Consider the following 25,261-nt stretch of genomic DNA (forward strand, 5'->3'; position numbering starts at 1 on the left):
TGTTAAACTTTTTACGAACATGGTCCCCGTGGTTTTCAAAACTTGCATTAATGGTCATTTTTGCTAACACCGTTAGTTTTGGTCAGTAAATGTGAGAGTAATTTGGTCTTTTCAGGTTGAATAGACTGAGTTTATGATCATGAGTACCATTTATGTAATTTTGTCAATATTTTAGGTTTATGAGTTTGTGGCTTTTCCACATTTATTTTTAAAATGTCACTTTGACCCTTCACTTTGAAATTTATAAAATGTTATGTTCACCAATTTATTTTCTAAACTTTCATGTTTCTCCGATGTAGTTCATATAATTTGATTTCTTTAATAACTTTCGTCCGTTAACCTAAAAAAACTATTTTTATATGCTTATTTTTATATACGTGTCAGTATAAATTCAACATTGTCAACGTTTCGACGTGAATTTAGAACTTTCATTTCGTTAATTTTTTTTATAAAAACTTATTTGTTTTTTTTTAATGCGGAGACGGTTGGTTCTTTGAATGGCGTATGAAGGTGATGCGGGTGGTAGGATGAAAGAAACGAGTTTTAGGGTTATATGGGGTAGGGAGGTGATGCGGGTGGTAGGGTGAAAGAAACGAGTTTTAGGGTTATATGGGGTAGGGTTGGGGTAAGGTTCCCTATTCATTTTTTTTTTAATAATAAAAAGTTAAGCAATAAATTAAAAATATAAAACAAAATAAAAACAATAAAAATATGTTGTTAAATGGTCCAATGGCTAACTAACAAAAAAAAATTACATTAGACCGATCATATAAATTAATCCAAAATATAAAAACAAAAGCCGGTAAAACCTAATTATGGGCTAATCTAAGTCAGACTAAAGCCCAATCCATTCAACATTGGGCCGATGTTACTGCAGCCCAGAGGCTAGGGCATTGCGGTTTCTTCAACTTTAGATAAAACCGCTCTCAAAAACCCTAATCCAGACCTTGCTTCATATTGTTACACCGAAGTAGCAGCCATCTCTCTGCAGATCGAAGCCGGAAGCGAGTGTAGCAATGGGTAAACGCCGACCCCTTCTATAATTTCACATAATCATGATGTAATATCGGTTATCTTCTCGTAATCATCTGTTTAATTTTCATCGTAACTTGTTGAATTGGATAATTGGCGTTTTGAATAATTGAAATGGCGTATGATATCTGTTGCTCTAACAGGTGCTTACACCTACGTATCGGAGCTATGGAGGAAGAAACAGTCGGATGTGATGCGATTTATGCAGAGGGTGAGGTGCTGGGAATACCGTCAGCTTCCTTCCATTGTTAGGGTTACTCATCCTACTCGTCCAGACAAGGCTCGCCGCATGGGTTACAAAGCCAAACAGGTACGCTTTTCATCGTTCTATCACGTCAATCATCTAATCGTTTTCTAGTTTTCCGGTTTTTGTTAGCTAGATTAGTTAATCATTATATGTTAACCTTGTGCTTCACTAGGGTTATGTGATCTATCGAGTACGTGTGAGGCGTGGTGGAAGGAAGAGGCCAGTTCCAAAAGGTATCGTGTACGGAAAGCCCACAAACCAGGGAGTGACTCAACTGAAGTTTCAACGAAGCAAGAGATCCGTTGCTGAAGAACGAGCAGGAAGGAAGTTGGGTGGTCTCAAGGTTCTTAACTCCTACTGGCTCAATGAGGTATGCATCTGATTTTGTATATTCATTGAGTGATTCTACAACTTTGTCGGCACAGATTACAAGTGTTGAATCATGAATACAGGATTCGACTTACAAGTACTTTGAGGTGATCTTGGTAGATCCTGCTCATGCTGCTATCCGCAATGATCCAAGGATCAACTGGATTTGCAACCCAGTGCACAAACACAGAGAGCTAAGGGGATTGACATCTGCTGGAAAGAAGTACAGAGGACTTCGTGGAAAGGGACACTTGAACCACAAGGCACGACCTTCAAGAAGGGCTACATGGAAGAGGAACAACACCTTGTCTCTTCGTCGTTATCGCTGATAAGTTATGGCTTACAATGCTTTCTTCTTCTATTATGAACTTGCTTTTGTTTTGTGTTGTAGTGATATTAAATTTTGGTGTTTGAGAATTGTTGAGACTAAGAGTTTTGATGGTAACTTGGCTTCATTGCAGCAACTTCTTAATATGTTGAAATGTGCTACTTCTCTTATAATATATGTTTGGGTTCATGTCAGCAAAACAGTTAACCTCTTGTCCCATGGATTTGGGTATATTTTGATTTAGTTTTTTTTTTTCAAAAACCCAATGTTGAAAGATGAACAAGAAATTATGTCTTCAATCATTATTTTAAATTTTAGGTATTTTTGTTGAAATCTTTTTCCCCTCAACTGTTTTGTTGACGATTTCTGGTTCAGTGATCATAATCTTTTTACGCAAAGGGTTTTGGACATGCAATAAGTCCAAATTGCTTTCTTTTATAGTTGTTGACTAGTTAAGCAGAATTGTAATATCCCTCTTTGGTTTGTGTTTGTTTTCAAACCTGAAACATATACATGATATGTCCTAACCGTTTGGGTGCCATGTCAGATTGATGTGGATGACATATCAGTGCCCATTCTGGATGCCATATCAGCATGTTAAGGATTGATTTGCTATTTTAGGTCTTACTGATTGATTTTAAATAAAATATCTAGGTTTAGGGACCTATAATGTTTAAATATTTGCAAGGGGTGATTTAGATCCTAAATAGGGTGTTTGCCTGTTTGGGATGAGGTTAAATGGAGTGCTAGCCCTTCTAGCACCTTGTTATGTATGATTTTTTTTATGTTTTTTGAAGTCGATTAACATGTTTAGCACATAAAAGGTAGAGAGTGGTAGTATCCCCATTTAATAGGTTTGATTTTGGGGGGAAAATTAAAAAAAGAAAAGAAAAGGAATCAGCCAATCACATATCAGGATTCTTTCTCTCCTCTCGCTTAGACCTTAGCGAGATGCTGGTAGCGGGCTCGAGCGCCAGGGAGCGGTGTTCAACGAGCCTAGTGACCTCCTAACGAGCCATGATAGCGTCAGCGTCCGACTCCATGCAGCCTAATTGATTTGCTATTATTTTACCATCATTACAAGTCAAAAATGAGTGTTTGGAAAATAAAAATGAAGATAAGAGCATATCCAATGGTTCATGTATACTATGATTTAAAACTATTGTCATCTCATCATCCTATTAGTTTTAACTTATAATTAAATAACCATTTCAATGGTTAACCTCTTCCAACAGTTTTTTCTTTATTTTTACATAATCTATCATTATCTATTTAAAATAGTCTATAAAATCCCTTCGTTTAATTAGTTAGTTTTTAAACACATATTATATTTTATAGACGTTGAGTGCCACAAACAAACGAAAATAGAGATATATATACACCGGGTCTTTATTTTATAAAGGTAAAATACTTAAAAATTAATGTCATAGTTATAAAAAAGTTGAAAATATTATATAATGGTTATAAATTTATAATTCTTATGTAATATGTCATTAAATATTTGATAGAAATATTAATTAGTAAATAAATTAAAAATATTTAAAACAAAAATATAATTAAGGGGTAAAAAGAAATATGATTAGAAGATGAGGAGGTTAAACATACTAAAGATGAAAGTAGGGATGAGAATTTGGCCCGAAAACCCAAACCGAACCGAAAATCGAACCGAACCGAACCGAATTAGACCCGAATAAACAATTTGATTCGGTTTTCGGGTATCTATATAAGGCTTATTCGGTTTTCGGGTTATTCGGTCCGGGTTACCCGAATAAGGTCTTATTCGGTCCAAAAGGACCGAACCGAATATGAAAAGTCACATTTTTTTTCCTAACTCGATTGCTTATTCGGTCTTCTTTTATATTAATCGTTACCCAACAAAACCCACGTAATATACCAAAAAAAATCAACGAAATCGAATTCGATCATCCGTATTACACCAAATCGACAGTAGCGTATTACACCAAATCGACGAGTCGACGACATTACTCTTTGATCGATTGAGGTTTTTCTCATCCTTGCGACATTACTCTTTGATCAACGATTGCGGCTGCTGCCTTTGCGACTTGCGATAACCTGGACTCATTGATCGATCATCACTAGTTCAAAGTTCAAACTTCAAAGTGAATTCACGATAAAAAAAAGTCGGCCCTTGCGTCTGGAAAAAATAATCGTCTCCTCGTCCTTGTTTTCTAGTTTCTATTGTGATCAAACCCCATTCAAGTCATGGAAAATTGGGTTCCAAATCAAGAAACTCAAGTAAGTATTTGTATCTTAATCTACTACTCAATCTTTCAATGTGTTATTATGTATATTACTCATTGAAATTTGAATGTGTTAATCTACTACTCAATCTTTTAATTTGTTTCTTTAAAAGATTTGTTATGAAATCATAAGCTACAAAAGTCATACAAAATATAATATTTATAATCACATTCTAAATGTTATTTGGGTTATTCGGGTTATACGGGTTATTCGGGTTATTCGGCTCCTTAATCATCTTGTACATGTTATTTGGGTTATTCGGAACCGAACCGAACCGAATAATACCCGAACCGAACCGAACCCGTATTGCTTATTTGGTTTGGTTTTCGGTTCATACAATTACCCTTATTCGGTTTTCGGTTTATTCGGGTTCGGGTCGGTTCGGTTCGGGTCCGACCCGAATAATATCCTTCGATGAAAGCATATTGACCATTCAATATTTATTGAGTGATCAATATAAAAAAGAAAAAAAACAATTAGCTCCAATTGTAATAAATGATAAATAACTTAAAACAAATAGTAAAAAGCTAAAAAAATAAGCTTCCATTGAAGATTCTCTACCAATACCCTCTAATTATTATATTATTTTTTCTAGCCAATGATTAAAATGATTAAATAATAATTTAACATTTTTATCTATAATGATTAGCTTTTTTATTTATAATTATTAGCTAATAATAAAATAATAATTAATAAATTTTGTTTAATATACAAATAATTTATTACATTTTAAATCTATTTAATCTGTTTAATATGTCATTTTTATATTTTAAAATTTATAAAATAAAAACGTATATTATATGTTTATTTACATTCTTAAAAAAAATATCAATTTTATTTATTATTACACGATTTTTTATATTTTAAAACTTATAAAAATAAAAATGTGCATTACATTTTATTCCCATTCTAAAAAAATGTAAATTTTAATTAAAAAGACATTTTTTTTAATTAAAAATCTAATTTTCTTCTTAAACCACAACCAAACCCATTTATAAATTAAAAAAGACAAAAATTGCAAAATATAGCCAAATTTGATAATTATTTTGCACAAAATAGCCAAAAATTAGCAAATTACACAAAATAGCGACTAAAATTGCTGTTAATTATGACCATTTATGAAATCGAAAGTCCATCTGAGAATGTACAAGTCATTAATGCATGACTCGTGCATTAAAGACTTGTACATTCGTAGATGGACTTCCATCTCTAAGTTTGACTAGGTCCATCTGCAATTTGTTCTCCCATGTTTAAATACCTTTTTTTCTTTTTTTGAAAAACACTCATTTTTCCATCTTCCAACTTGAGAAAACTCTCTCAAATTCTCCGATTGAACCTAAACAAAATTTCTAAAGAAATAACGAATAAGCTAAGCTTTTTATGCCAATTTTTATATAAAATCTACCAGTTTGTACGAATTCATAGTCAACAATGTCAAATTTTGTAGTCAACCTTACCAAATTTGTAGTCAAACGTAAGTATTAAAAAAAATTAAGCGTAGAATCACATATGGGTTGAGCGTATATCGCAGATAGAACAAAACCCATCTGCAATTTGGTGGAATAGATTTCAAAAAAATAGCATTTTTATAACCTGTGACAAATAGCAGATGGATATAGAGGAAATAGAAGATGAACTCACCAAATAGTAGATTGACACCACCAAATAGCAGATGGAATGTCGAAACTGTAGATGAGGTCTAGCCATCTGAGATTTTAGTGGCTATTTATCGTAATTTTTTTTTTGTTATTTTTGAGCAAAATAGTTAGCAAATTTGACTAAATTAGCAAATTTATCATTAAAAAATAAACCCAAAAAACCCTTATCTCTCATCAGCCACTCTCACTTTTTTCTCTTATCCCTTCACCACCATAGCAGCCGCTCCACTGTCGGCCGACCAAGAGCTCGATGTCGGCCTGAGGACCACCGCCGACAAACACAACCGTTGAACACCACCGTCGAATATCACCACCATCCGCCCTCTCTCTCTCCCTCTCTTTATGTCGCTGTTTTTTCTTCTATTTTGAACTTAGTTGTCGGAGATAGGTTGTCGGAGGTGGTGACGACAGTGGTCAATGGCAGAGTAGATCGGAAACACCACCTCTCGACATGCCTCTCTGTTGCTCTCCCTCTCCCTTTTCCTGTTATTTCTACCATGGTCTTTCTCACGACGATCTTCTTCGGCTAATGAGGTGTTCCGGTGGCCTTTCTCACGATCTCCTTTCTCTCGTCGATGTCTCCGGCGGAAACGATGGTTGCCTCTATTTCTCTTTCTCTTGTTCTGTCTCGGGTGGGTTAATTCTTACCGTCGGTTAGTGGTTGCCGACAACAGTTCGATGTCAGAAGGTGGTGTTAAAGAACATATTTTTTTCATTATTGTTAACATATTTCTTAATATATTTTTTATTTTTTGTTTATATAAAACTTGTGGTTTATTGTTTGTTTTAAAGGATTTAATGGTTGTCAAAAAACATAAATAAAAAGCTGCTAAAAAATTCAAAATATAAAAGTTGAAGGTATTCAGTTTTCAAAGACAAAAAAATCGATACATAGTAAATAGTAAAAATCTGAATATATAGTAAAAATATAAATGCACTATAATACTTGGTATTCATTGGCTGAAAAACCTGAAAATAAGAAAAAACTTCAATTTTTTTTAGATAAAATTCAACTACCAAAAAAGTAATTATTGAAGTATTAAAAGTTTTTTGTGACCATTAGGTTGAGCAGCATACTAGCATTGAAGGGCCTAGGGGTTGATGTGGACCTCGACGATGGTTTGGCTACACTACACCCTAAGTTGGAGGAAGCCGAGCTAACGGGCATCTAGCCCTTCTCGTATTTTTTCTCTCTCCTGCATAAGAGGTGTACCGGTATCTTTAAGACTTATACCTTTTTTGGTGTTAGGGTAAGAGCCAAAGGGACAGGGAGAGATCAACAGAAATATATAACAAAGAAACATCAATTAAATTAGTTAAAAGATAAAACTGCAAACTTGGTCCTTGTGGTTTTCCAAAAACTATGGATAGTGTCACACCCTCGGTCGAGGCGGCGGAACAAGCCGGGTTGTGCGACTAAGTTCATGGATCACAGATAAACTGAATATATAGCACAAATTAAACAATAAATAAAACAACATTTATATTCAATCTTGATGTTTGAATACATGGTTCTTACAGATAATAGTATAATATATAAATTGACTTAAACAAGTAGGCAGACATAATAAAACTAGTAAACTAAATTGTCTGAGATCCCTGATTATCCGTCGTCTGAATTTGCTTGATTACTGATTTCCTGAGAATACATGTAGTTTTGAGGGTCAACACAATGTTGGTGAGAGTCACAGGTTTTCTGCTAGTAGCAGTAATGATACTTTTAAAAGCGTTTCAAAAAGTATATTCTTTATAAGTAAACCATATTTAAATAAGCTTTGAAAAATCCAAACAATGTCTTGACATAAGTAATTTCATGCTTAAAACGGTTTTTAAACGAACCAAGTTTAAAGTTGTATTAAGAGAGAGAGAGAGAGAGAGAGAGAGAGAGAGAGAGATTCGAGTTAATATTTATAGTGAGTCTTATAACCGAGTTATGTGACTTGAGTGTACCCGACCACAACGCTTCATTTGACGTTGCAGTAACAATTGTAGACACTTATCACCCGCTTCGATTGATCAGTCGAGATTGTAGCTAGCAACCGCATGTGGAGATGTCAACCCCGTATAGATCTATACATATGTATCTCGCTCCGAAGATTAACGGTTATAGTATTATGGGTATTCTAAGTGGTTAGACTTAGCTAATGAATAACATATCACTAAAAAATGTGACATCCCCATTTTCACGCCCAAAAAAGACCGATTTTGTTTATGCTTTATAAAAATCAGAGTACCTCTTTTTAATAAAAATGTGCGGAATTTGTTCCCAGTGAAACATGATAAATACGTTATCAGGGCATTTCCGAAGAAAATGATTTTTATTCATTTGAAAACATTTGGGATGTCATCGTCAATACAGAAACATAAGCATAAATAGAACTTACATTCATTATCACTAGTGATTTATATCTCCTTAATCTCTCAGTGTAATGTGACTTCATATCAACACCTGTGATATAAATAAACTGAGTGAGTCAGGTTGGGAAACCTGGTGAGTACATAGGGTTTTCAACCGACAATAATATAATTATTATGTTTAATCATCAAACAGTAAACCCAATTACTCATCCCCATTATCTTCTTTACTCTTAAGGATCTACCCTAAGAATCAGCTATTTCTCATTCATTCATTCCTAAGGATTATCCTAAGGAATATGTACGAAGTCCATCGTTGTCAATGACACGACTGTCAAGCACAGCTGCTAGTTCTATCACTTAGGCGCAGCTGCCAGAATTGTGACATTCTATGTGAGGCGCCGCTGCCAGTATTGTCCTTCGAGCACAACTGCTAGGGTTATCTCGTTTATTGACAGTATCGTTTTTGAGAGTCCACTCGCAATACATGTCAATGGGTTTTTAGAGTACACCGGTGAACACATCGTTCACAACACCTACAGGTTATGAGCCTGCTAGTGTTCCACTGGACTGTCTAGAATAGTCCATGGTTGTCATCCATACTCTGCTAGATGACGGAGCCAGCATTTAGGAACAAGGCTTCTCACATCGTCCACCTCTCACCCTTACCTTATGGTCTATATCACCTTTCAACTCATCATCCAACTCATATTTCATCTACTCATGTTTTACCCAACATATTACGTAGATATAAATACATATACAGTTTAAATCATATAAAACTTGTATAAAATCGTTCATCCAGCATAGATAGCAAGTATACAGATAATATGCACACATAACACGTAGTTTATATAAAATACTTCATATCTATGTGTAAGATGAAAGGGACCATGCACTCACTTGAAAAGGTGGTGATTCCGAACTCAGACAGCGCTTCGCTTCTTAAAAATAATTTCCTTCGATGAAACAACAGGTTTTCTCGAAAACCGGGCTTCGCTGGAGCAGCGTTCCCGAGCCAAAAGGCTCTTTTCTCGGGGCTTCCTTCGGGTGCTAGGGGTTTTACCTAGGCTTAGGGGGGGGGGGGGGTTTGGGGGCTAGAGAGAGAGTGTAGAGAGAGAAAGAAGGCTTGAGAGGTGTGAAGAAATGGCAAGACCCGACACATCTATTTATAGTGGAAATATCTGATGGACTCACTGAGTCTTGACACAAACTCTCCGATTTGGTGCATGTGGCAGCCTTCTGGTGGTGCCACGTGTCCTCTTTCTGGTGGTGCCACGTCACCTAAACTCGCGTATCAGCCTCCTGACTTAGAAAAATCATAACTCTCGCATACGAGCTCCGTTTTCGACGTTATTGTTTCCACGCGTAGGTAAAATCAAGATCTACAACTTTCATTTAGACTTCGTCGGCTAATTCTCGACCGATCTTAAATTTAACAGTAGGAGGAGTTTAGACTGTTAAATGACCGCGAAGAATTCGTAACTCCTTCATACGGACTCCGTTTTCGTCTGTCTTTTTACCGTTGAGTTCCTATTAATGAGATCTTCAACTCTCATTTGGGTTGCGTAAGCCAAAACCGCTCGAACTAAAATTCGAGTTTCGGGTCGTGCACTGCTAAGCCGAATCTTAGAAAAATCATAACTTCCTCATACGAAGTCAGATTTGGGCGTTCTTTTTATGGACGCTCTCGGTTTAACGTATACTACAACTTTTGTTTAGATCACTAAGGCTAAAAAGTACTTTATCAAAGATTCACTATTTACGTCTCCCGGTGCCGTGCCGGTTTTGCCGAAAATTTCGACGGGTCATAACTTCTTCGTTATAACTCGGATTTCGGCGTTCTTTATATGTACGGAACTATTGAGACATATTATACAACTTGGTTAAGATTATTTATTCTAAATAATCTTCTGTCGAAAAGTCGTTTTCGACCCATATTATCTCTAAATTGACTAGCCCGGATCTACGGGCGTTACAATTATCTCTCCCTTAGGATGATTACGTCCCGGAATCATCAAAGAAACAGGGCTCACATGATGACTCCATACGTTATCTCTTCATCCTAAGTAATAACCGTAACTTTCATATTTCTTCGAACGAGTATCTAACTCTAAGACTTCCTGACTGCAGGCGGTGCCCGATCTTGGACCCGCTCTCTATCTCATGTTAGACTTCAATCATGATCTTCATGTCACGATCTCGATCTTTATTGGAGACTCTTTCTTTAACAAACTTGAGATAAGTTTCTTCCTTCGATCATCATAATAGACCGATGGGTCATGTTCTAATGACCTCTCATCGTATGATGCGTTGCTTGGACTCAGGTCTTTTAGAGTCAAATTCCAGAACAGACTATACCTTCCTTCATGTTCTAACCACATCTTAAAAGGTAACATTTCTAGCTACAAGCAACTTTTCGCGATACCTCTACTGATCGCTTTTTATTTCAATCTTCCGTCTTAAGTCAGTTGCTACATCGAACTTGATTCTCTGAACCACATAACATACTCAACGTTAGGGGTGTTCGCGGTGCAGTTTGGTGCGGTTTAGAGTTGAAACCGCAAACCGCAACGCACATGCGGTTTGAGTTTTTTGGAAACCGCAAACCGCACCGCGAAAGCTCTAAACTGCATTATGCGGCGCGGTTTCATGCGGACGGTTTGTGCGGTTTGTTTGCGGTTTATGCGGTTTGATAAGTTGTTCTAATTTATAACTTTTGTTGTTAATCATTCCATTTAAACACTTTCAAATTTTATTAATTATATTGCATACCCTTTAAAATGCATAGATATTGCAAACAAAAAAAACCATATAATCTTTTTCTAAGTTGGTGTGACTTATGAAATTGATATCATAGTCTTTTAAGTCTTTAATTATCAAATTTAACCATCAGATATAGAAAAAAGTTATTCTACAGTATGAAGTATTTGGTGATTGGAAACTTTTGATATATATATATATATATATATATATATATATATATATATATATATATATATATATATATATATATATATATATATAATTTTTATTAATACAATGCGGTGCGGTTTGAAACGCAGTTTGGTAACTATAAACCGCAAACCGCGCCGCGTAGTGTGGTTTGACAAAATTACGAACCGCAGACCGCACCGCAGAATTCTAAACCGCATTATGCGGTGCGGTTTGGTGCGGTGTGGGCGGTTTGTGCGGTTTTTTGCACACCCTTACTCAGCGTAGTCGAACTCAATTTGATATGACCACTAGGGTCGGAATAACAATCATCGTCTTAGTCATTACCGAAACGATGGTAACGACATGCTTGAATAAAACGGAATCAATTACTAGCTTCTTGGTAACCTTGTGACTTTCCCTGATCCAAGCGTGAGTCTTGTGCTTCCGGTAGTATATGCATCTACTACCTTTCACACCTACTCATACTCGTCCCAAGTATTGTCTCGCAGTTTTCCAAGTTACCATACAAGAAAATCATATAACACACCAGATATCAAAACGAAGGTTTTATATTATTTCTTGAAACAATTACATAGGTGTTCAAGTTCACCCTATATTATGCCTCTAATAGGCTACACCTCGTGGTACTATCTACCCAACTACTTCACGACTTGCTCTTCGGATATCTGTCCTCATTCCTGATTCCTTGCATTGTCAGCTGCCTCATCAAGGATCATATGGAATGTTCTTGCTTTCGGCCTTGGCGGCACATTTGGCTTTATAGCCCCTTCTCTCTTTAGGCAGTCTTGCTTGAAGTGACCTTCCTCGTTACATTCGTAACATACCCTTTTGTTGAATGTACACTCGTTGGCGTAATGCCCATGCTTTCCACACTTGAAACAAGTCACCTCCTCACCGCATTTTCCAGAGTGTTTCTTTTTGCACTTCTCGCACCATCTTGCTTCACTTCCTCTTCCTCCTCCAGACTTCAGGAATTTGGTCTCCTTGTTGGACCTTGAAGATCCTTCAAACTTCCTCTTTTCTCCTGCCTTGTCTTTTTCTAGACCCCTTTCTCTTATCTGGGTCTCTACATTCTTAGCTGCTTTAACAGCTGTTTTCAAGGTAGTTGCCATTTTGACCATTGGGCCAAAGTCTGTGGGCAGTCTGTTAGCAAACCTATCAATCTTGGAGAGTTCAGTAGGAACCAAGTAGGGAAATAGCTTCATCCTCTCGGTGAATGCGGTGGCATACTCATCAACACTCATCTTCCCTTTATTCAGGTTCTGAAACTCATTGTTTAGGTCTATCAGATCTATCTCTGAGCAGTACTGCATTTTCAACTGTTCCAAGAACTCTTCCCATGACACCCTTAGGGCTTCTCCTCGTGGCATTGTATCTGCCAATAGCTTCCACCAGCTCAAGACTCCAGTTTTCAGTTGTCTTACTGCGAAGACAGTCTTCTGTTTCTCGCTACAACTGCAGCTTTCAAACACCATCTCCATCTCGGAGATCCAATCCATAATCTCAACCGACTACGGGCTTCCAGAAAGACTTGGTGGCTTGGCACCCAAGAAATTCTTATACATTCGCCCATCCTTGTCGTTTCCCTTTTCCGGGCCATTCCTTCGTTCTCCTTGAGTCCCAACTTGACTCACTTGGCGGCTATAGTTCCCTTCCTCCGATTGCTCGGGAATCAACTCCGGTTGCTCAACGGGTATGGTAGGTTCGTCCCTATTCAACATTCGCCTCATTTCTTCCCTTTGTTCAGCTAACATAGCCCGAATCATGGCTTGTACTCCAGCCATGGTGATTGGCTCGGGTACATCTTCTACTACGACATGTATTTGCTGAATCACCGGGGGTTGATTACTATTCCCATTTCCATTCCCAGCTCCATTGCGGGTTCTTGCCATTTTGATCTATACACCGAATAAGGTGAATCTGGATCTTAATTTAGAATTGACGTTTTAAATCATCCTTATCACCCCGAAACGTTTACATGCTAGTTCTAATATCGTAGTCGTACGTTTAGAATCCTAAACACATAAGGTTTCCAGATCCGGTCGACAACAGACCATAGATCCGAACAAATAATGGCATATAGCACATAAAAGCATTTTATGCATTTTCCCTAAATTAGCTAGTGCTTGTGTCTATTCAGGTGTACTACCTAAATTTTATTAGACACACTCCTCACGATCATCGCTTAGCATTCTAAGTTTAAGTCTAGAAATAAATCCATATTCCTAGTTCGCTTAAACTAATGCTCTGATACCAACTGTGACATCCCCATTTTCACGGCCCAAAAAGACCGATTTTGTTTATGCTTTATAAAAATCAGAGTACCTCTTTTTAATAAAAATGTGCGGAATTTGTTCCCAGTGAAACATGATAAATACGTTATCAGGGCATTTCCGAAGAAAAGTATTTTTATTCATTTTAAAACATTTGGGATGTCATCGTCAATACAGAAACATAAGCATAAACAGAACTTACATTCATTATCACTAGTGATTTATATCTCCTTAATCTCTCAGTGTAATGTGACTTCATATCAACACCTGTGATATAAATAAACTGAGTGAGTCAGGTTGGGAAACCTGGTGAGTACATAGGGTTTTCAACCGACAATAATATAATTATTATGTTTAATCATCAAACAGTAAACCCAATTACTCATCCCCATTATCTTCTTTACTCTTAAGGATCTACCCTAAGAATCAGCTATTTCTCATTCATTCATTCCTAAGGATTATCCTAAGGAATAGGTACGAAGTCCATCGTTGTCAATGACACAGCTGTCAAGCACAGCTGCTAGTTCTATCACTTAGGCGCAGCTGCCAGAATTGTGACATTCTATGTGAGGCGTAGCTGCCAGTATTGTCCTTCGAGCACAACTGCTAGGGTTATCTCGTTTATTGACAGTATCGTTTTTTAGAGTCCACTCGCAATACATGTCAATGGGTTTTTAGAGTACACCGGTGAACACATCGTTCACAACCCCTACAGGTTACGAGCCTGCTAGTGTTCCACTGGACTGTCTAGAATAGTCCATGGTTGTCATCCATACTCTGCTAGATGACGGGGCCAGCATTTAGGAACAAGGCTTCTCACATCGTCCACCTCTCACCCTTACCTCATGGTCTATATCACCTCTCAACTCATCATCCAACTCATATTTCATCTACTCATGTTTTACCCAACATATTACGTAGATATAAATACATATACAGTTTAAATCATATAAAACTTGTATAAAATCGTTCATCCAGCATAGATAGCAAGTATACAGATAATATGCACACATAACACGTAGTTTATATAAAATACTTCATATCTATGTGTAAGATGAAAGGGACCATGCACTCACTTGAAAAGGTGGTGATTCCGAACTCAGACAGCGCTTCGCTTCTTAAAAATAATTTCCTTCGACGAAACAACGGGTTTTCTCGAAAACCGGGCTTCGCTGGAGCAGCGTTCCCGAGCCAAAAGGCTCTTTTCTCGGGGCTTCGGGAGCCTCGGGGCTTCCTTCGGGTGCTAGGGGGTTTACCTAGGCTTAGGGGGGGGGGGGTTTGGGGGCTAGAGAGAGAGAGTGTAGAGAGAGAAAGAAGGCTTGAGAGGTGTGAAGAAATGGCAAGACCCGACACATCTATTTATAGTGGAAATATCTGATGGACTCACCGAGTCTTGACACAAACTCTCCGATTTGGTGCATGTGGCAGCCTTCTGGTGGTTCCACGTGTCCTCTTTCTGGTGGTGCCACGTCACCTAAACTCGTGTATCAGCCTCCTGACTTAGAAAAATCATAACGAATTTGTTCTCCCATGTTTAAATACCTTTTTTTCTTTTTTTGAAAAACACTCATTTTTCCATCTTCCAACTTGAGAAAACTCTCTTAAATTCTCCGATTGAACCTAAACAAAATTTCTATAGAAATAACGAATAAGCTAAGCTTTTTATGCCAATTTTTATATAAAATCTACCAGTTTGTACGAATTCATAGTCAACAATGTCAAATTTTGTAGTCAACCTTACCAAATTTGTAGTCAACCTTACCAAATTTTGTAGTCAACCTTACCTCATGGTCTATATCACCTTTCAACTCATCATCCAACTCATATTTCATCTACTCATGTTTTACCCAACATATTACGTAGATATAAAAACATATACAGTTTAAATCAAAGAAAACTTGTATAAAATCGTTCATCCAGCATAGATAGCAAATATACAGATAATATGCACACATAACACGTAGTTTATATAAAATACTTCATATCTATGTGTAAGATGAAAGGGACCATGCACTCACTTGAAAAGGTGGTGATTCCGAACTCAGACAGTGCTTCGCTTCTTAAAAATAATTTCCTTCGACGAAACAGCGGGTTTTCTCGAAAACCGAGCTTCGCTGGAGCAGCGTTCCCGAGCCGAAAGGCTCTTTTCTCGGGCTTCGGGAGCCTCGGGGCTTCCTTCGGGTGCTAGGGGGTTTACCTAGGCTTAGGGGGGGGGGGGGGGGTTGGGGGCTAGAGAGAGTGTGTAGAGAGAAAAAGAAGGCTTGAGAGGTGTGAAGAAATGGCAAGACCCGGCACATCTAATTATAGTGGAAATATCTGATGGACTCGCCAAGTCTTGACACAAACTCGCCGAGTTGGTGCATGTGGCAGCCTTCTGGTGGTGCCACGTGTCCTCTTTCTGGTGGTGCCACGTCACCCAAACTCGCGTATCAGCCTCCCGACTTAGAAAAATCATAACTCTCGCATACGAGCTCCGTTTTCGACGTTCTTTTTTTTCACACGTAGGTAAAATCAAGATCTACAACTTTCATTTAGACTTTGTCGGCTAATTCTCAACCGATCTTAAATTTAATAGTAGGAGGAGTTTAGACTGTTAAATGACCGCGAAGAATTCGTAACTCCTTCATACGGACTCCGTTTTCGTCTGTCTTTTTACCGTTGAGTTCCTATTAATGAGATCTTTAACTCTCATTTGGGTTTCGTAAGCCAAAAACCGCTCGAACTAAAATTCGAGTTTCGGGCCGTGCACTGCTAAGCCGAATCTTAGAAAAATCATAACTTCCTCATACGAAGTCAGATTTGCGCGTTCTTTTTATGGACGCTCTCGGTTTAACGTATATTACAACTTTTGTTTAGATCACTAAGGATAAAAAGTCCTTTATCAAAGATTCACTATTTACGTCTCCCGGTGTCGTGGCGGTTTTGCCGAAAAACTTCGACGAGTCATAACTTCTTCGTTATAACTCGGATTTCAGTGTTCTTCATATGTACGGAACTATTGAGACATATTATACAACTTGGTTAAGATTATTTATTCTAAATAATCTTTTGTCGGAAAGTCGTTTTCGACCCCTATTATCTCTAAATTGACTAGCTCGGATCTACGGGCGTTACAAAAAAAAACCCTTAACTAAAAAGTTTGTGAATAACTCTCATCCCTAACTTACTTGTGGGTAAATTCTAGGCATAATGAATTTCATGACATCAGGTTTATTAGCCACGTATGTTTGACATGTGTGTAAAGTATAAGGCACTAACTTTTATAACGAAGTATGTTTCTTTTATAAACTCTATAGTAAAAGGCATATGTTATTTCATGACATCAAGTTTATAAATTCCGAGTATGTTTGACATGTGTGTAAAGTATAATGCATTAACTTTTATAATGAAGTATGTTTCTTTTATAAACTCTATAGTAAAAGGCATATGTTATTTCACGACATCAAGTTTATAAAAGTCGAGTTTGTTTGACATGTGTGTAAAGTATAAGGCACTAAGTTTTATAACGAAGTATGTTTCTTTTATAAACTCTATAGTAAAAGGCATATGTTATTTCAATAGATGTATAATTCTAACAACATAAGATACTAGGATATCGAAGTTTAAAACGATATTGTTTACTTATAATATATAAGTGCTAAACAAGGTTTTGTAACTACTATGTACAGAAGAGGGCCATACATGAAACACCGGAGGGCAGGATCATTTTAGCAATTAAGCCGTTCTGGAATCCAACAACCCAAGCAGCCCTTCAAACCAGACTCCCCGTACCGTAAGCAGTTAAAAGGTAGTGTAATAATTTGTTTGTATAATTTATAAAACTTAGTACATAAATGTATTCTCCCTCAAAATAAGTAAATACAAAAGAGGGGCCGTAACACTCACCTTAATGTGCGGTTACCGAGTTGTTTTTGAGTATTGGATGCGAGAACCGAGATGTGTTGTTGTGAATTTGAACCTTCGGGATTAGCTTAATTTTGATGAAAGGAAAGACAATAGGAGCCTTCGGTGATGATAAGAGACACCTAAAGTGGCAGAAATTATGAGGTGCAGAAGATCCGATGTGCAGATGTTTCGAGGTGCAAAAGATCTGAGGCTTGTTGAAATTCCAAAGTGAAGAAGGATCCGAAGTTCAGAAAATCCGAAACTGTAAAAGATCCGAAGTTAGGAAGGTCTGAAATGAAGGAGGATCTGAAGCTGTAGAGGATCCGAAACTCAGAAGATCTGAAGTGAGCAGATTCCGAAGTGGGCAGGATCTGAAATGGACAAGATCCAAAATGGGCAGAATTCTGAAATGGGTAGGATCCGAAATGGCAGAATCCGAAGTTGTTAGAATTCGAATTTGTCTTGCTATTTTCGGTTCTCTTCTCTTGTTTCGAGTTGATTTCAATGAAAGGGAGAACTGGAATGATGTTGGTGTTTAAGGGAGAGGTTATAAGGGTGGTATAGGGTGGTGGAATCAGTGGTATATGGTGGTGTGTCTGTGTTACTAAGAGAGAGATAGATCTAGATTTGAGAGAGGAAGAGAATGGCTGATGATGTGAGGATTTAGGAGAGGTATGAGCTCCCATTTATAGTCTAATGAAGCACTTTCATGTCCAAGAAGGCCACACTCTTAAAACGGTCGTATCTTTAGCATATGAACTCCGTTTTGGACATTCTTTATATTTTTGGAGACAAGGAAACATGTAATATAATATTTTAATGTTTGTTTTGCTCAAAACTGCTTATTACAAAATTTTAATTTTTTAGACGCAACACTCAGCGTTGCAGTTTGAGCGGTTTGATTTGGTTGACAGTTTACACATTTGGAAGTAAGGTATCATTTGGCATCTTATAATATTGGGATATATACATTAAACTCCCAATATTTTCATCGATTTGACAAGAAAGTCCTAAACTTTATTTTTTTGACAGTAAAGTCCAAATTACCGGCAATTTTTGACACTTTTACCCTTTTTTCCCGGTTAGCCGGTAATTAGGTCTTTTTTGTCAAAAAAAATAAAGTTTAGGACTTTCTTGTTAAATCGTCAATTAGGACTTTACTGTCAAAAAAATAAAGTTTAGGACTTTCTTGTCAAATCATTGAAAATATTGGGACTTTAGTGTATATATCATTTTTTTTGTTAGAAATTTAATGGTATGATACTCTTTAAGCGTAAGAGTTATTGAAACATTTTCTAGTCAGCTAGATCCTATTGAAATCCTTAACGTTTGCTTCTTGTTAAATAGTTTTTTTAATCTCAACAAACCGACATTGAAAAAAATGGAGATAATCAAGAAAAAAAGAAAGAATCAGGGTTGTGTTAGCTTTTTGTAGTCCCAAAAATGGAGAAATAAGAAACCGAAAAAAAACGAAATTGCCCTTCTTTCCCTTCTCAACATTCACACCCTTTTGACTAGGCATGCGTTGTTTGTGTTTGTATAATTTGTTCCCACTTTTTAGTTCAAGATTTGGCGGCGAAGCAAGAAGAAACTTTTACAAGGGTGATATATACACTAAAGTCCCAATATTTTCAACGATTTGACAAAAAAAACCTAAAGTTTATTTTTTTGACAGTAAAGTCCTAATTGACGATTTGACAAGAAAGTCCTAAACTTTATTTTTTGACAAAAAAGTCCTAATAACCGGCTAACCGGGAAAAAAGGGTAAAAGTGTCAAAAATTGCCGGTAATTTGGACTTTACTGTCAAAAAAATAAAGTTTAGGACTTTCTTGTCAAATCGATGAAAATATTAGGACTTTAGTGTATATATCCCTATATTATTTGAAATGAATTCATTTATTTTGCTTTCGATGTACTAAAACCGGATGATTTAAATTACAAAAGGTTCGTTGTAATTTAGTCGCTCGTAGTCTATGCCCTAAATTTCAGGATGTCACAGATAGCGTCCAAAAAGTTTTTGAGTTGCATGGAAGGTCAAAAATCAAAAAATTTCCGTGGTTTTGGTCCCAAAATTAAGAAATTCTTATGGTTTTGGTCTTTGGAATACCTCAAAGGACAGTTTTACCCTTTTAAATTCTTTTTTGTATATTTAATATTTCTCTTAATAGGTATTGATATTGCCATATTTATACATATTTTAAGGCAATATTTAATTACATTTCTATTAATATTTTGGTCATTTGCATAAAATAATGGTACTTATAAGTTTAATTTGTTATTTTGCAGCCAAACAGAAGCATCTTCGAAGATAGGGATTGAAATTGACAGAATATGGAACTTTGGAGGATTGAAGAAAAGAAGAACGGAAAATCACCCAAAAGACGTACTCACGACGTGAACAATTCATGGTTCACGACGTGAGTCGAGAATTCTAGAAGATATGCATGCGGGTGGAAGAGTCCTTGCCGAACACGATTATCTAATATTCACGACGTGAATCCTTATGGTTCACGACGTGAACTCGGGAAATCAGAATACTATAAATTCCCTTGCCCATTACGATTTGAGAGACTTTGGCAGAAGAAAGAGGTTCCAGGAGACGATTTACAGCAGAAGTAAGGTTCTGGAAAAGGTTTTCAACACCAAAAGAGTGAAGGTCCATAATTTAGTTCACTTATTTGATACTTATGAACATGTTTCCTTATACTTTGATTTGTGTTAGTGTGTTAGTTGCTATTATGAGCAGCTGAATCTAGCTACTCTTGTTTAGCTAGATGAAGCTTCTAACTTATGAATAGCTTAATTTTGTATGGATTTATTTAGTTGGTAAATTGTTTGTGTTTGATTTATAATTACCTAGCATGCTTATGGTTGTTTTCTTTAGTTACTTGATTCCATGTTCTGTGTAGCTTAGTGACCATTAACTGCATGAACTTGTTTACCTAATGATTTAGTGAACATTAAATTGTTAGAGCTAGGATTGACCAATCTTAGTTAGTAATTAAAGCAAATAAACTTAGATGTGCTAAAGAACGTAGATTATGACTATAATTGCGTTTACATAATAAATCTTACATAGCATATTCATAATCATAATTGGTTCTGTGTTTAATCGTGTGTGACCATACATAGTTTTACATGAATTAGTTAAATATTGGTAAAATTAGACTTAAATTGTTAATATAATTAAAACCAACTTGATAATCCATAATTATTAGCTAGCCATAAGGACGAAGTGGATTCGAACTAAACAAGAGTGTTTTTACTTATTGATTGAATTTGAGCTAAGTTCGTCTGATCTTGTAAAATCAGATAAAACCCTTTTTAAACTTGTTAATAATTAGGTTAATTCGCTAGCAAGTAGATTAATTAGTAACACCATTCCCTGTGATCGACACCCGACTTACCCAACTATTCTATAATTCGACTAGGTACACTGCCTAGGTGCATTTTAGTTAGTTAAGTTAGTAGGGTTATAAATTATAAAATTAGTGGGTACTTTTGTGCACATCAAGTTTTTTGCGCCGTTGCCGGGGAACGGCTTAGTTAATTATTAGTTTGTTTGCTTTAAATTAATTGATCCTTTTTGTGGGATAAAACCTGCAAAGAGTTATTTTTCAGTTTCAATTTTTTTCTGGCATTACAGAACTCACGACGTGGGTATTACAATATTCACGTTGTGAGTACTGTGATCCTAGTTTTCTTTGTTTTTAGTTTGTTTTTCTATTTTAGTTCAGTTTTGCGTTGTTATTTTGTTTGTTTTGCAGAAGTTGATGACCAGAGGATCCAACACACCTTTGGTGCCACCACTTGAAGATCCGGAATCTACGCTGCACAAAAAGAATAATAAGAAGTCGCCTTTACAAGAACTGAAATCAACCTTTTCAAGGAAGTCAGTAAAGACAACGGGAGAATCGAGTTCAGCCTCAAAGAGCAAGTTTGAAGTCTTAGATCAAATACCCGTCCAAGCCGAGTCCGAATACGATACCGAGCCTGAATTTGAATTACATACAAGTGAACCCGAGAACGAGCCAAGGAACGAGATGGCGAATATTGAAGAAATGTCTATGGGAGCTTACAGAAAAAGAATTCGAGAAGACGTCGGTCCAGGCTTAGTACAACCTGCCATTCCTGCCACTGCCACATTCAAGCTGAAAGGACATATCCTTTCTGCACTAAAGGATATCCCATTCTATGGGAAAGATCATGAGGATGCGTTCAAGCACTTAGATGAAGTGAACGACATTGTTGATTACTTCAATGTCTCGAATGTTAACAGAGATACCGTCTTGCTAAGGATGCTTCCCGTTACCTTTAAAGGAGCTGCAAAGGATTGGTTAAAAGCACTTCCACCTGGTACAATAACTACTTGGGATCAAATGCGTGAGCAGTTTCTAGACCAATTTTGTCCACCATCCAAGACTGCTAAACTCAAGAAGGCAATAGCCAATTTTGAGCAAAACCCGGGGGAGTCACTTTACGAAGCTTGGGAGCGTTACGAAGGGTTGTTAAGGAATTGTCCTCAACATGACCTTAACATTCAACAAGAAGTCTCCATATTCTATGACGGGGTCAATGTGATGACAAGACAACTCCTTGATTCTCAAGGACCAGTTACAAAGAAAAATCCAGGCTAAGTCAAGGAATTAGTTGAAGAATTTGCAAAACATTCTCGTGAATACCACAATCCAAGGAATGAAGGCATGAAAGGAGTTGGGGTGCACAAACCGAAGAGATGGCTGTTGTGATGGCAATGCTTAACACTATGGATAGGAGATTGACCCAAATGGACCAATCAATTCATGAAATCCGAGTTGGTTGCGAGAGATGTAGTGGCCCACATTTGACAAAAGATTGCAACTTGGATGAATATGGAAACAAGAAAGCTCAAGTTTGCTACTCAAGTGGGGACAAGTATGATGAAGACTGGAGGAAACCGAAGAAAGAGTGGTTGCCTTACGATGAATACAAGAAGCAAAAAGAAGAAAAATATAGACAAACTGGCAGAGGGTTCTACCAAAGAGAGCAACCACTAGTTGAGAAGAAATCAGAATTAGAGACCATGTTGATGAAATTTATGGAAGCTTCAGAAAAAAGACATGATGCTACTAACACTGCAATGGAAGAACAAAGAGCTATAATGAAGAATCATCACGCCATGATGATAGATCAGCAGACATTAATAAAAAATCAGCAAGCCTCCATCAATAACCTTGAAGTACAACTTGGTCAACTTACCACTTTGGTTAATGAGAAGATGTTCCCGAAAAATCCTGAAAAGAAGACTCAATCTCACGTAATGGCTATAGATACTGAAGAAGAGGCGATTTCTGAGTTCCTAGAAGCCTTAGAAGTGGAGCCACAACAGCCCGATCCAAAGCCAAAGAAGCCGAAGCTCGAAATTGAAGAATCTGCTGGAATACCCAGTTCACGTCGTGAGCCTGCTATGCTCACGTCGTGGGCTCGGTCTGAACAGAAAAAATCAGTATCTGTTCCAGCTTATAAACCACCTTTTCCATTCCCGTCTAGAGCTAATCTCAGTCCACTGGAGAGAGAACATCTGGAGTTTATCAAGCAATTGAAGGGTATTCCTATCAATACTCCTTTTATTGATTCACTTGCAAAAGTTCCAGAATATGCTAAGTTCCTACAAGACTTGTTAGACACTTGTCAGCAATTAAAGGAGAATTCTAAGGTGATTCTAAGTGAGCAAAACTCAAAAGCTGTGTTGGGAGAGATACCTAAGAAGATGGGGGATCCTGGACGACTCACTCTCCAATGTGAGTTTGGGAATAATATGAAGGCTTATGCTTTAGCCGATTCTGGGGCTAGCATAAATTTGATGCCTTATTCGTTTTATCAAAAATTGAATATTCAGAAGTTGAAGGCTACAAAGATGACTATTCACATGGCGAACCGTTCAGTGACACAACCCCGGGGCATTGTGGAAGATATTCTCGTGAAAATTGGGAAATTCGTTTTTCCAATAGACTTTGTGGTTTTGGATATGAAAGAAGATCCCAATGTACCAATTATTCTTGGTCGCCCGTTACTTAACACTGCTGGAGCTCTGGTTGATATACGCGAGTCCAAGCTCACCTTGAGAGTTGGGGATGAGAAAGAAATTTTTGGAATAGAAGATGGTTTCCAAGGGAGTCATGCTCAAGAAGAGGTTTTCAACATAGATGAAGAGAATGAACTTGAAGAATTAGAGAAGCTCATGGAAGAAGAAATCAAAACAATTCAACAAGTTAAAAGAACAAAACCGAGAGCATCTGTTCCATTTTTAGTTGAAGTCATTGCCTACACGAATCCAATTTCTTGGTAAGCAAAGAAGATTATGAGATGTCGAGTGATGAAGAGGAGGTTACTTCAAAAGCAACAAGTCCAGTGGTGAAAGAAGAGAAGGATACTATGGAGCTTAAAAATGATGGAAAATTGAAGATTCAAGGGATCAAACGCAAGTTCGATGGAAACGACGTCAAGGTTAAAAAGGAGAATTCTAAAAAGGCATATATTCGTCGAGTGCAAGCTTACAAGAGGCGTTTCAAGGAGCAAAAGATCCTGGTGGTGGACTCTTCTGACGAGTCGACGTCGGAGGCACGGAGTCCAGCTCAAGACTCCTAAAAAAGAAGCGCTTCTCGGGAGGCAACCCGAGTTTGGTTTGCATTTTTTTCTTTTTCTTCTCGGGAGACTCATTATCCGCAAGCACTGGTTTTTCGTCTCGGGGGTGAGTATCGGGAGTGTAGCCTCATGGAATTTTCTTGGAGGGTTGGTATATATGATCACCAAGAGGCGATGAGTCCTGAATTTGGAATGTTTTTGAGGGAGGCAACTAGAGGTTATGTGGATGGTGTCACAGGATTTGATTTTTGGCATTCTATTGCATCCGGGATATTCAGTTCCGGAGTGTCCCCCGAAAGTAGCATTCGATCTCCTATCCACCGAGTACTACATCGCTTCATCACTTTCTCCATCAATCACAGAAGGCATGGGGACAAGGTAACCAAGCAGAATTTATTCTTTTTATGGTGCATATTGCAGCCGGGAGTGTGTTGCAACATTCCCTACTTTTTGGCACGCTTCCTGGCTGACTCTGCTGCCAGTTCTCGCCTCGGGAGCCCTATTTGTGGAGGGCAGTTCATTACCCGTTTGGCCCGATCATATGGGTTGTTTGTTCCTGGTATCATTCGTTCCATGACTTGCATGGATGGACACGAGTTTAGTATGGGTTATTTGGAGACTATGCGGGTGGTCAAAAATTATGGGACTCACCGGGGTATTTTGGGGTCGGATGATGAGGATAGTGATGAGCAGCAGGGTGATCAACCCGCACCACAACCAAGGCCGAGGAGAAGGAACGTGAGAGGACGGGGAGAGAGAGGGCAGCCAATGCATCCACCTGCACCCATGGTAGGATCACATATTGGGGATGATATGGCTGGGTATTTCGATCAGCTTTCTTTGAGTGTTAACTGGATTAGAGGGACTATGGAGAACATGGTTCGGCATTTCCATGTGGAGCAGCCTCCTCACCTAGGGTATCATTACCCAATTTGCCCGAGGTGGACGGAGTATCGTGGATAAGGAGGAGATGGGGCAGGCACTAGTGGAGCTCGGGATGAGGAGGAGGATGATTGATCGCTAGTTGTTCTTATTTATTTTAGTTTTTAGTTTTTCGTTTATTTGGTTTTCGTTGTTTGGTTTGAAAACTTTGTATGGATTGTTAAACACTTGGATTACTATTATGTTACTTTTGTTTCCTTTTGGTTGTTTGAACTACAACTTGCTAAGGAGTCTTGGGAAGGGAGTAAAGTCGAGTCAAGAGTCGTGATCGTCTAGTCAAGAGTCGTTACGAGTCTAGAGTTAAGAGTCGAGAACCATAATTAAAAT

At 37.6% G+C, this 25,261-nt stretch overlaps 1 protein-coding gene, 1 long non-coding RNA gene and 1 other non-coding gene across 3 annotated transcripts; 2 read left to right on the forward strand and 1 right to left on the reverse strand.

The window, feature by feature from the left end:
* Nucleotides 1-916: 916 nt before the first annotated feature.
* On the forward strand, nucleotides 917-2,176 carry LOC145133184 (Ribosomal protein L23/L15e family protein). Its single transcript, XM_079068117.1, has 4 exons — nucleotides 917-1,020; nucleotides 1,176-1,342; nucleotides 1,452-1,649; nucleotides 1,732-2,176. Exons 1-4 carry the CDS (start codon nucleotides 1,017-1,019, stop codon nucleotides 1,975-1,977), a joined length of 615 nt encoding a protein of 204 aa, XP_078924243.1. The 5' UTR covers nucleotides 917-1,016; the 3' UTR covers nucleotides 1,978-2,176.
* Nucleotides 2,177-6,040: 3,864 nt separating this feature from the next.
* LOC145133237 (uncharacterized) lies at nucleotides 6,041-17,223 on the forward strand. Its single transcript, XR_013718496.1, has 3 exons — nucleotides 6,041-6,584; nucleotides 6,960-7,146; nucleotides 17,151-17,223. It is a non-coding gene; the product is annotated as an uncharacterized LOC145133237 (long non-coding RNA).
* A 4,572-nt stretch (nucleotides 17,224-21,795) lies between these two features.
* On the reverse strand, nucleotides 21,796-21,902 carry LOC145135279 (small nucleolar RNA R71). The gene has a single exon (XR_013719741.1). It is a non-coding gene; the product is annotated as a small nucleolar RNA R71 (small nucleolar RNA).
* Between the last annotated feature and the right edge of the window lie 3,359 nt (nucleotides 21,903-25,261).

Source organism: Lactuca virosa, chromosome 8 (genome assembly GCF_052849685.1).
Source record: "Lactuca virosa cultivar CGN04683 chromosome 8, Lactuca_virosa_CGN04683_v6, whole genome shotgun sequence".
Lineage (NCBI taxonomy): Eukaryota > Viridiplantae > Streptophyta > Magnoliopsida > Asterales > Asteraceae > Lactuca > Lactuca virosa.

Excerpts from the sequence above, each read along its gene's own strand:
- LOC145133184 (XM_079068117.1), top strand. Across the intron at positions 1,343-1,451 it reads TGGGTTACAAAGCCAAACAG|GGTTATGTGATCTATCGAGT; the intron begins GTACGCTTTTCA and ends GTGCTTCACTAG. Across the intron at positions 1,650-1,731 it reads ACTCCTACTGGCTCAATGAG|GATTCGACTTACAAGTACTT; the intron begins GTATGCATCTGA and ends TCATGAATACAG.